This window comes from Caretta caretta, chromosome 9, assembly GCF_965140235.1.
Source record: "Caretta caretta isolate rCarCar2 chromosome 9, rCarCar1.hap1, whole genome shotgun sequence".
In the NCBI taxonomy this organism is placed as follows: domain Eukaryota; kingdom Metazoa; phylum Chordata; order Testudines; family Cheloniidae; genus Caretta; species Caretta caretta.
Window position 1 is genome coordinate 67,253,435 of NC_134214.1, and position 13,025 is coordinate 67,266,459.

General features: G+C 42.0%; 1 protein-coding gene across 5 annotated transcripts in view; it reads right to left on the bottom strand.

The window, feature by feature from the left end:
- Positions 1 to 13,025, bottom strand: part of DIAPH2 (diaphanous related formin 2) — an 838,844-nt gene that overhangs the window by 521,918 nt on the left and 303,901 nt on the right. For all 5 annotated transcript variants that reach the window (XM_075132420.1, XM_075132419.1, XM_075132418.1 and 2 more), the window contains one exon: positions 9,208 to 9,309. In XM_075132420.1, the coding sequence (XP_074988521.1) occupies positions 9,208 to 9,309 (102 nt within the window). The remainder of the gene's footprint in view (positions 1 to 9,207; positions 9,310 to 13,025) is intronic.

The window sequence follows — 13,025 nt, forward strand, 5'->3', positions numbered from 1 at the left end:
TGCTGAAAAAATGCAACATCAACAGCAGTACAACATTTCCCAAAGGGATAAACATGATGTGGGAAAAGACACGTGGCCCTCCTCCCCACCTCTACTGGGGTAGTAGCGGGGCCAGTACTGAGGTGAGCACATGCTGTATGCTTTTAAAGCCTAACACAGCTCTGAGGCTCTCAAAGAAATTTAAGATGAGTTAGCTGAAATATCTCAGGGAAGCCCCATTGCTGTGTGGCCTCTGTGCTAATCTATACTCTTCCAAATGGATTTTGGACTTAGGACTACTTGGTGACTTTTGATAGGCTACCACAGTTGCAACCATCTGAGCTGCAATAACTTGAAGGGGTGTGTCAAGGTTCCTCCCCCACTCTGAACTCTAGGGTACAGATGTGGGGACCTGCATGAAAACCTCCTAAGCTTACTTTCACCAGCTTAGGTTAAAACTTCCCCAAGGTACAAATTAATTTTATCCTTCGTCCCTGGATCTCCACTGCCACCACCAAACTTTAACTGGGTTTACTGGGAAACGTAGTTTGGACACGTCTTTCCCCCCAAAATCCTCCCAACCCTTGCACCCCACTTCCTGGGGAAGGTTTAGTAAAAATCCTCACCAATTTGCATAGGTGACCACAGACCCAAACCCTTGGATCTGAGAACAATGAAAAAGCATTCAGTTTTCTTACAAGAAGACTTTTAATAGAAGTAAAGGAATCACCTCTGTAAAATCAGGATGGTAGATACCTTACAGGGTAATTAGATTCAAAACATAGAGAATCCCTCTAGGCAAAACCTTAAGTTACAAAAAAGACACACAGACAGGAATAGTCATTCTATTCAGCACAATTCTTTTCTCAGCCATTTAAAGAAATCATAACACATACCTAGCTAGATTACTTACTAAAAGTTCTAAGACTCCATTCCTGGTCTATCCCTGGCAAAAGCAGCATAGACAGACAGACACAGACCCTTTGTTTCTCTCCCTCCTCCCAGCTTTTGAAAGTATCTTGTCTCCTCATTGGCCATTTTGGTCAGGTGCCAGCGAGGTTACCTTTAGCTTCTTAACCCTTTACAGGTGAGAGGATTTTTCCTCTGGCCAGGAGGGATTTTAAAGGGGTTTACCCTTCCCTTTATGACAGGGTGTCAAATCAGCTTGTCAGAGAAGAGTGTCTCAGATCAGTTTCTACCAGAGACCCAATGTGGCCAAAGTTTCTACCTGAGGTTGGCTTCTGTGCCATCATTTTCAATACTGGCTCCATGTAGACTTCAACATTAACCGTGCCTTGGCACAGTTGTGTCAAGGTGAGCCATGTCTGTGCTAACATGAACACCCTGGCCATGATATGGCTCTCCATCCCATCTGACAATGTCGTCACAGCATCATGTGGTGTTCTCATGTGACTACACAGTCCAATCTGTGAGAAGCAAGATCCTGAACAGATGTCACAAGGGAACATGCAGTTTCCCACTGAATACTTGACAGGATGCTTGGCCTTTTTTTAAAGATCAGTTTTTCCACATCTATCTTCTTCAAAGTGTTTACAACCTTCATTGATAGTTGCTCTTCATTATGTGTCTGATATCAAAATTTATGTTAAATGAGCTAAGATTCTATTTAAACATGTCAAAAATATTTTCATTGACCACCCCTCCTGTGCTTTCTGAGAAACCTTTCTTTCGGAGTCTATCATCACTCATTCTAATAACATGACCAGGCCATAAGGTGAACTTTGATAATTATTGCTTTGATACTCTTTCAACTATGTTAATATTTGAGCCTGTCTCTCAATAATGGACTTTCAGAATAGGAGAGAGACAGCACATGTGACCAACACAGAGGGACCGTCCTCTACACTGACCTAGCTGGGGATCAAGCTAGATGCAGAGGCTGGTATACTGCAACTCCCTCAGGATAAGCTTTGGGAGGTACTGGGCTTAATTAGAAGAGGTAGAGGGGCAAAGAAAGTTACACTCTGTGAACTGCAGTCTAGTCACAACTTTCCCTGCTCGGTGGTAGCCCTGGGGTTGGCAGTGACCACTGCAAGCATAGAAAGACCTCACCATTTTAAAAGAGTTATTAGAAAGATGGAGGAGGATTTCATCCCCAGGGTGTGTGGACAATTTCTGAGCAATTTTAATGGAGTGTCATTCTGAAGGGAAGGAATGAATAATGGAGGTTGATTTTAAGATCTACTCAGATGCTTTGGAAGGGATGGGTTTTGGGATATTTTACCAAAGCAGATAGTTCACCCCAAAAATGGTTCTCCACCTGGATGGTAACAGGGACAGTGCAGAATATAACATTCCTTGAATTTTTCCTGTTTAGGTTCCAGTGGTTATTTGGGGAATGGAGTTTGCAAATAAAAGGGCTTGTTTCTGGTGTGACAACATAGCTGGTATACGTTATCCATCACCAGTCCTCCAGATCACACAAGGTTATGTGATTGGTAAGGGCATTTGTACTACCATGTTTAAGCATTAGCATCTATTTCTCTTCCAAGCATGTGCCCAGGGTTGATAATAGCATAGCACATGCACTGTCTCATTTTCAGATGGACAGATTTTGGGATCTGGCACCAGGAGCCAACAAGGAACCCGAACAAATACCACTAACTATGGAATCTTGGCATATGATGGTTGTCAGTGTAGCACAGAGATCGGTATCTCCGCAAACATTGCAGAGTTAAATTCTGTGCAATTCCAGGATCTGGAAGGCCTGTCACCAATATGGCCCATTGCAGAGAAATATATGCTGCAGTGCATGGTTTTGTTAGCAATCCAACAGCTGGCATCTTCAACCATCTCTGTCAGCCCTTACATCTGTCAATGGCTAAGCTGTTACCCAGTGTTTTAGTTCAAAGGTTTAGAGTGGGGTGGTCTGGAAGCACCAGCCGGAGTGAGGATACATGTCATTCCATCACCGTTAACACACTTAGGGATCTGATGTAGATCCTGAAATCCATACGTGAGGCTGTGGACAGGAGATGGCCTTATTCAGGCTGGCATTTGTGGCAGCCTTTTTTGGAGCTTTTAAGATCAGTGAGCTAGTAGCTGGATCCTGTAAGGATTCTTCTGGCAGGTCTTTGGAATTGAGGGATATACACTGGAAGGGGTGATTGGTTATATTCACCTGGAAGTCGTCAAAAATGGATCAAGGGGGCGAGAGTGAATCCACTATTCTACAGGAAGGTGGCAAGCTTGGGATCTTCCCTGTGGAGGCTGCGAGGGCACACGTGGCAATAAGACCAGGGAGGATGGGCCTCTCTTTATTCATGGTGATGGGTGTCCCCTCACAACATATTAGTTTATTACAGTTTTAATACAGGGACTGATGAGGCTGGGGATCCCTAACACATGAATATGGTTCCCCCTCATTCAGGATTGGGGCAGCAACAGCAGTCGCCCAGCTGAGTATGGGAGCTAAAGCAATTCAGGTAATTGGGCATTGTCATTCTGAAGCTTACAGAATGTATGTGAGACCCCAGGTGGGGAATCATTGTTACTTTTCCATTGTGTTTTCATTCCATATGTGCGTAGATGGGCCAGGCAGATAGTGGTATGGTTCTGCAATTCCCCACCACCACCTCCACAACGACCACTTGGCCTGGGAATATGAAGGGGACTTGCTCCTTAAGGAATTTATCAAAGCTGCCTTTAAGAATCAATGCACAGCAACACGTCATCCTGCCACTAAGTATTGAGGCCACAGCTCTACCTTAAAGCTCAAAACCGAATTAAAAGTAGCTTGGTTTTCACAGGTAGTGACCACCTCGAGCTACCACTAAATTCAATGGGATGGAGGGGGGGGGGAAGAGGGGGAAGACGGGAGACAGAGATAAGACCAACTGTTTAGGTCAATTGGTTCTGTGTCATGCGGCTAACTTTAGGTGACCAAGTCAAAGTTTTGGCCTGATTGAGCTCTTAGCCCATGACAGTTAGAAAATGAGAACCTACATGTTTCTCAGCAGTACTAATTAATAACGTATTTTTTTCTGTAAGCCTGCACATATTTTGTTGCTACATTTTTAAAATACTTTCCAAAAATCCTCATTAAGTAGAATGAATTATATAGGGTCAGATTGCAAGGCTATTCTTGACGTGGGCAATGAGGCAGGCATATACTAGCGTTATCATAGATGGCAGTAATAGATTCTTTACTCCAAAAATGAACAGAATTGTATTGGGCAGAAGTATCTGCCCTTGCTTTCAGGGTAAATTATGCTGGTTTAGTGAAAATAATGGTAAAGAACAGACATAATGATAATAACTAAATGTTTTTGTTAACCTATTTAAATATTAAAGATTACCCAGTTTAGGATAGGACTTGCAGCCTGCACAGGTATTAACTGGGGACTTCCACACACAAATGTGTGAAATACTTCAAAGCTTCTCCATGTGTTCGATTCAATGGGTAAAGTTTTTCATTTTAAAATGTTTATTTGTTTTAACATTTCCTATTCCACACATTAAATGAATCACTGCATCAATGTACATACCTCTTGCTTTATATAAATTTTGCAAATTCACAATCCAAGTAATTCTCAACAATTATTCCACCCTTCATAGAAAGGTTTAATGGCAGTAAGACCTTGCATTACTAAGATTTCATTATATTTCTGAGACACGTAACATTACATTTAGAAGTACATATATACTATGAAGTGTTACTTAAACAATTACTACAAATTAACTTATCTAAATGAAATGCGTTTTGTGATTACTAGTTCTCCTACTCTCACTTGCTCTTGTGCTCTTTTAAACAACAGGTCACACAGTCATTAGTCTGAATTAGTTCTCTGGTACAATAGCAATAAGTCAAAATGGGATGTGCTTTAGATGGCTAGGGGGCACAGCTATTGAGAGACGAGTCCAAGCTTTTTCATGAGTCATGCTATCACAGAGTCCCAAACAGCAGCTCCTAAGAAATTTCCCCGGAAGGAGATGGGGTGCAACAGAAAATGAAGTTATTTACCTGTAACTGGAGATTCTTTGAGATGCATGGCCCCTACCTGTATTCCGCTGACGGTTATGCACATGTGCCGGGAGCTGGAGCTTTCAGTGTTCGACAGTCCGCACAAGCATCCTATGCAGCCTCATGGTTAAGCCTGAGGTGATAAAGGATGCAGCAGGCAACTGGCATCTCCAGTTCCTTCTCTACCACAGATCTATGGGATCCACAGCAGAGGGTAAGTACGGTGCGTTTGGAATTCTGATAGAGACCACACATCTCGAAGAACCTCCAGTTACAGGTAAGTATGTTCATTTTCTTCTTTGAGGGATAGTCCCTATTGTATTCCACCGAGAGCGAGTAACCAGCACTACCTATGTGGGAAGATAGTGTAAGGAGACTGTGGAATGGAGAATTGCTGCTCCAAATGAATCACCCATGGCAGAATCATGCACTAGAGCAGTGTGTGTGGAATAAGATGTGTATCGAACACCACATGGCTACCTTGCATATGTCTGCAAGGGGCACATTGTGGAGTGCAGCTGTAGTTGATGCTTGTGCTCTCGTAGAATGGGCCCAAATCTCTTTGGGAGGATTGTCCCAATAATTGATAGCAGTGCGTAATGCACCCTGAGTCCCACTTGGAGATTCTCTCGGTGGAAATGGCTTGCCTTTGAATCTCTCTGCTATGGCTACTAAAGCCGAGGAGATTTCCGGAAGGGCTTTGTCTAATCAAGATGAAAAGCCAAAGCTCTCTGAACATCTAACAAGTGAGACCTCCTTTTTCCATTAGAGATGTGAGGCTTGGGGAAGAAGGTATGTAAATGTATGACTTGACTGAAGTGGAACTCGGAAACCACCTTGGGTAGGAACTTAGAGTGAAGACGTAAAGAGACCTTGTATTTATAGAAAGTGCTGAAGGGGGAGAAGGGTTAGCTACCATGTCTCCCAACCCTCCTAGCTGATGTAATAGCTATGAGGAAAGCGACTTTCATGGAAAGGAGAAATAGCGAGCAGGAGGGAGTGGTTGTCAATGAGGTGAGGTCCCATTGGGGGGTGTCAAGGCTGATTCCCCACTCTGGCACTTCGAGTACAGAAGGTGGGGGCCCGCAAGAATTCTAAAAATTAATACTGGCCACTCCAGGCTTGTATTAAACTCCCAAGGTTACAGCTTCTCTCTGACCTTGGATGGGTAGATGCTGCCACCACCCAAATGCAAAAAAACAAACAAACAAAAAAACCCTTTTGAGAACCCAGGAAGGCGCACTTGGGAATTCCTTCCTGTGGGGTAGCCTCAAGCTCTTTCACTCCCCCAGCTTTATGGCTCAGAGTGCTTAATGGCAGCTTTATGGAACTGAGTGCTAGTCCCGAGTCCTTCAGAAAGAGGAAATACCCCAAGGGTAGTGGGATGCCCATCGCTTCGGGGACAAGGCCCTGTCGTGTAGCCCAGGAAGTGAAATGCATCCATTTGGCTCAATATGAGCACCTTGTGGAGTCTTTCCTGATGCTTCAAAGGACACTTGCACTGGCAGAGAGTACTCCTGAGCTAGTGGACGTAGCCATCCAAAAACCAAGCCATCAATCGACGGGTGTGCAAGTTGGGGTGTCTGAGTCTGCTGTTGTGGTGAGTAGCTCTGGGAACAGCCAAAGCATGAGTGGAAGGTGCTTCAACATTCAGAGGAGAAGTGGGAGCCCGAATTGGTAAGGCCAGCAGGGGGCGATCAGGAGTTGCTGCTTTCTCTCATCTGACCTTGTGGACTACTTGTGGTAGGAGGAGCCAGGTGGGCGCGGGGGGAAGCATAGCATGTGCAGTCCCACCAATTCATGGTTAGGGCATCCCACAGAGACTGGGCTCTGATTTCTCTCCTTGAACAATATTGGGTGCATCTGTTGTTGTTGTGGAATGCGAGAAGATCCCTCACTGGAGTTCCTCATCAGTCAAAGATGTCCATGACTGCAGAGTCACGAGGGTGGAGCGGGGGTGTTGTAGCTTGGAATACTCTGAAGTCACCTGGATGACCAATGAGTTCGGTAGAGAATGAGAGAACAGGAACATTGACCCTTTGGTAGGGACACAGTATTACTTCTCAACCCCTTTCAGGATGTGTGGATGGGGTATGCCAGTGCATGCCAACTGGAGGATGTCACCACTGGTTGGTAGGACCACACTCATTGGTATCAAACTGTGTAAGATGTCAAGCAGCTGGTGCTGACTGTCTTGTACCTCCTCTAAGGGGATCTATAGGACATTGGCTATTCTCCACAGCAATTCTTGGAACTGGTGATAGTTGTCCAACAGAGAGGAGGGGATTGAAGGAGCGGCTGCATCTGGAGAAGATGAGGGATACCGGTGAAGTTGGGCTAACCAGCATGTCAACCAACACTGTCGGAGCACCTACCTGACAAGGGTTGTGGTGGCAACGTGGAGAAATTCTCCTGAATCTAGTGGGATCTTTCAGAGCATGAATATTGGGGCCACATCCCAGTTGACCTGCTGTTGCATAGCCTGGGACCACAGTGCCAGATAACAACTATGTGGATAAGGTAAGGTGGAGAACTACCATGGTGCCACTGGAACATTCCAGTAGTCATGCTTCCAGAACGAGAGATATGGACACAGTGTCAGACATCCATATCGTCTGAATCAAAGGAGTCAGAATTCTCACCAAATGGTGGTACTGTCAGAATTACTGGAATAGAAGGCAGCAGGGACATAGCAGTCGAAAGGTCCCTTCAAACTGGTGGTAAGATCGGGGCTCATGGAGACGGCAGTCCCTCAAGTGCAAACAACTCATGGGCACTCAGGGCTCTTCCCAATCTCCCGGGGTATCCGTTCTGGAGGGAACTGCATCTATCCGGAGACTCACAGTTCCCGGGACACCAGTGGAGCTGGAGGAAATGGAGTGACAGGATCTGTAATTGATACCGGCAGATCCAGCAATCAGTGCATCCATTTCTCGGTCTCGTGAGACATGGAGTATGGCCAGAACTCATGGACAGTGCCAAATCCTTCACAAACTTGGAGTAAAACTTACTGTCATGCTTAATATGTGCATGCTTCCTTAGTTCATGGCTATGCTCCGGTGTGAAGTCCTTAGCATTGGTACTGGCGAAACACTATGGGGGTTCTGCAGTATGGGGAGCATTTTCACCTGTTCAGGCTGATGTACAGAGTGGGTTCCCTAGCCATGAGCCGAAGCCGGTCTCATGGCATCCTCCATAAAGTCTCTCCTGAGGTAGAGAGTCTGGTTCTCTTGAGTACGGTCAGGAAAGGAGAGGCAGACACTGCACGTGGCTATGATACGGGCTTCCCCCAAGCAGTACAGAAAGTGCTGGTGCTCATCACTGATGGAAAATGAGCAGGAGCAGGCAGTACAGGTTTTGAACCCCGGCAACTCTGGCATAATCCAGTACCCAATCCCAGATACTAGGGGGAAGAGGGGAAGGGAGTAGTCTGGCAGAAAACACCATTTAAATGGCGCCCCAATTTCTAAATCTGCTACAAAAAAGGTGGAATCAAACAAAAAAATACAGAACAAACAATAAATCTGAACTATGAACAGTTTGGATATTTTTGTAAACTTTTGGAGTAGAAACTCCAACTCAGACCATGTGGCGGTGAGAAGGAACTGGAGACACCAGCAGCCTGCCGCACCTTTATCGCATTGGGCAAAATTATGAGGTGGCACAGGGTGCACATGCGGACTGCCAAACAACATTACTTTCAAAAGGTCAGGGTGCATTGTGTGCATGCATAACCCTCAGTGGAATACAATTACTCAAAGAACAAAGTCTACCAACTGTAAAGAGCAGTAAATCTTGAGTGAGTTTTGACTGGAAATGTGCCTAGACCTGAAGAGAAAGCCATTTGAAGTAGCTACTTCTTTGACTCTCTTTTTCCTCCTAAGAGCCTATGCCTCGACCCACAGAAGTGACTGCAGGCTTGTTGAGAGAATGCAGTTGTGCTCCTACTTCCCCACTGCATGAGTCTGGAGAATTGTCAAAACCATTTTGCTACACTGCGTTTCACGCAATATAATGCATTATTTGTCCAGAGTTCAGCAACAAGCAGATGAATAATGAACTGGGTTCTGCAGAACAGCTGCAGCATCATGAGGAAAATAAATGTTTATTTCCTTTTATTATTTTCCTTGTAGACTGAAAATGACAAGGTAGGAGGGGGAAAGGGAATTAACACAACAACCAGTTAAAGCTCGTTTGCAAGCTCATTTTTCTGCTTATCGGATAAATGATTTAATACTACTTACACAGATTCTGTGCTGTTTTTCCATCCAAGATTCTTAATTCTTTAACTCGTTTCTTTGGCAGAACTACTTTCTTTTCTTCTGTATCATCTACTGCCTTTTTAGCTGTAAAATAAATGTGTACATATGAATTTCTAATTCACCAATAATAGTTTTAAATTTTTAACAGATACAACTTCATTTAAGACACTAATGCTACCTTAGAGGGGAAAAAATAACTTCTCAATTTTTCTTCAGTTCAAGGGAAAAGAAACACGTTAGCTCACAATAAGATCTTCTCAAACACAATGGCAAATAAAACAAAATTAAAAAGCAGTAGAAGGGCCATACAGAATTTACAAACTGAAATTTGATAGGACACTGGGATGTATACTTCCACTCTTGCAAAAATACTAAAAATCACAGAAACTGGTTGTTTTCTCAGTTTTTCTTTTTTTTGAAATCCAACACATTCAACATTAAACTCTCCAGTGATTCAATACAGGTCAAAGAAGATGAGAGCTATCTGCTGAAGCACCGCCATTTCCTGTACCGTCCTGAACCCATCAGTCACAGACCAGTTTTGTTTATGAGATCTAATGACAATACTCTCAAAACTGTAGGCATCTATTACATTTTTAATAATTTAATCAAAATTATGAATACCGTTGCTGTAATGCATAAAATCAATTCACAACTATTATGAATATTCTAGGTTTTGGATTAATACATTTGCTTATCTGACTGAAAGTTTTATATTTGGAACTTATAAAATGATATATACTAACACACATTTAAATTTTAAACACGTACATACGAACACTTTTTTGCATAACTGGACAAATATTTTTCATGCAAATTTCACAGGTACCAATTAAATTAATCTTAAATTCTATCCAGCAAATGCACACACATGGCTTTCTTTATATCTGACGGTCCTTAGAAGTAATACAAAAAGGAAAAAAAGGGTTTGTAGATTTGCTTTTTAAGATGCTTAAAGGTGGTCTCTAAAAGTTCGTTGTTTGTTTTTCAACTTTAGGAAATTCATAATTTTATTATTCTGGAAGACAATAATGAATGCCAAACTAATGAAATTATCTTATCACAAAACACACATGGTTGACAACTGAGCAATGGAAAAGAGAAGGCACATTTAGTCGTTCTGTGTACAACTTGCTCTTTGTTTGTTTACACTTTTTGAATTTCCAGTGACCAATGAATGTTTGGAAGAAAGCAGGTTTCTATCAAAAATGCAACACTTCACCTCCTTCAACTGTAACATGGGAGTGAACACCACACTTCTTCCAAGAGCCCTCTACCCAAAAAAAACCCAGCAAAACAAAACACTTTCAGGAAAACCAGGACACAACCGCAAAAAATCATTTAACCTAGCTTGCACCCTTTTCTAGGTCATCTTTAAAAATTATGATACAAATATTTGTCCATTTGAGATTAGAACGTCAATGCCTTCTGAGACATAACTGAAGGATACAAATCAAGAATGAGTAACTGTCACCTAGGATCTGATCCTGCAAACACTTCTACACATAAGTAACGTTACACAACAGAGTAGGTCCATTGAGCGCAATAGCAATGGCCTACTCCCATGCTTAAAGTTACTCAAGTGTTCATATCTGCAGAATCAACAATTCAATTAGTATATAATGATATCAAAAGCAGGATTAAATTTTACAACTATCAGTCACCAACAGACTTTTATTGGCTATCACCTCCCTCTCTATTCAATTGAAAGCCTTCCCCAGTGTCTGGGGGACAATCTTGTCCCAATAACTGCCCCACTTCCCACTGCTTCCGTTCCTGTAGTGAAGTTATATGGACCTGCATTTCCAAAACGTCATAGTTACTTGTTTTCAGGATCAGGAAGGAATTTTTTTCCAGTCGGGCCAAATTGGTGAAGATCTGGTGGGGTGTGTTATGATGCGTTTGATATATTTTGGGTGGGGGGGGTAGGGGGGAGTGGAGGTTTGGCTGTGTGCGTGTGTGCGCACGCGCATTCCTTGCAGCATTGTGGAGCAGTTAGATTAAAAGGAAAAAGAACGGGAATTTTAATATTTAGAGATAATGTACAAATGTTTTGTTCATCATAATTTGCAGCCAATGTCCAGTGAAAATAAAAAGGGCCAGATCCCAGAGTTAAATGAGACCCGGGATTTGGCTGGTAGATCTTTTGTCTGTAGGAAGAAGGGTAAACCTTAAAATTTCACAGACAGAGGCTCCCCTGGCTACCTCCCTCACAGATGGAGGGCTAGAGTATTCAGAAGTGAGCTGAGTCCTAGAGATAGGCTGAAAAGAGTCTACTCTGAATCACTGGTTACATGGTTGGAGCCCTGTAACTCCACACAAGATCCAATTAAATGATGGTGCAAGAGAAGGGGCTAGCATAAAAGCACCCCTCATCTATTGTTAAATTAAGAAAGTTACTGCCGGCAGTTTAAATCAATTTTGTCGTTCATTTACCTACATGTCTTGATCAATATTTGTAAATTGTCATCAGAGAGTCTACTCTGCCACTGCATTTGCTCCTGTTTATTATATGGTAATGCACATTATGCACAGGTTATGCTTGGAGAGCTCTCTTGGGAAAGTAATGACAAATATTTACTCCTCAGACAGTAATTTAATAGTTAATATCCATGCAAAATTTTAACATTCACATTGTAGCATAAATCTGTGGCTAGTAAAAGTACTGTGGTAAGGCAGTCATTCCAAATTTTCAATAATTATTAAAACTAACAACTCAGGTAAGTAGCAGTAATTACTCTACTAAGTAACATATTTCTACTACATTTTCTTATTTCTTTCAAGTCAAATATTTTATATAATATTGTGTTAAAAATTCATTAGTTTTGCACTGATGCGTGGGTATCAGCATAAATAAACTAAACTTGGTTATGATCCTTTCCCCAGTCTAGTTTAGTAAAACTGTCCTTTTGTAATGTTTGTGGTTACAGCACTCCCCTATTAACTTATATCCCAGTAGGTACATGCAACACGACAAGTTGTTTAGCTGCTATATGTAACCAAGATTAAAATGCAGTTTAACAAAGTAACATTGAATGATTAATACAGTAACAGCTAAACATTAATCAAAAACCTAGAGAATGCAACCCGGTAGCATTTCCATTCATCTCTATTATTTATACCATTATGCCTTATATTTGAAAGAAATCTGTAGGTTTAAAAAAAAAACACTTATTTGAATGTGTGTGTGGGTGTATATACACACACGCGCGCGCTACTGGAGATAAGGATATTGTTAAGTCCTCTGCTGCCATTGCTTTTTGCATTCTCTCCCCCTCCTCTCCCTTCACTGAGACAATATATTGTGCATTAATAGGATGTGTCACTCAGAGAATTAATTATATTTCATTATTAGTTACATTGATTAAGTGTTGCTCAAGTTACCATGGCAACCTTAACATATATGTTGAATTATACACCAGTAGGTGCGTGCTCAGTGAGTTTAAGTAGTATAACCATATTTGCATCTGCAGTAAAATACATAGGATAGATTTATGTCAGTGATCTTAAATGACGATGTAAATTAATGGGGAAAATATAAACAAATGATTCTCTATTCTAGCTGGACTGCAAAGGAAATAAGCATAATTTTAATTTTAAATCCTATTAAATACCCTTTACCATGGCATCTTGACATCTCCATTTAATTTAAAAATTAAAGAAATCTACAAATGGATGACAGTAAAATTCTGAGATTATCAAACTTTTTCAGAGTGTAGACTCTGCCCTAATAGAGACAGTTTCTCAGACATCTCTCCCATTCAGTTGTGTGGACCACTTTCCTCTTTCATTCTTCTTAC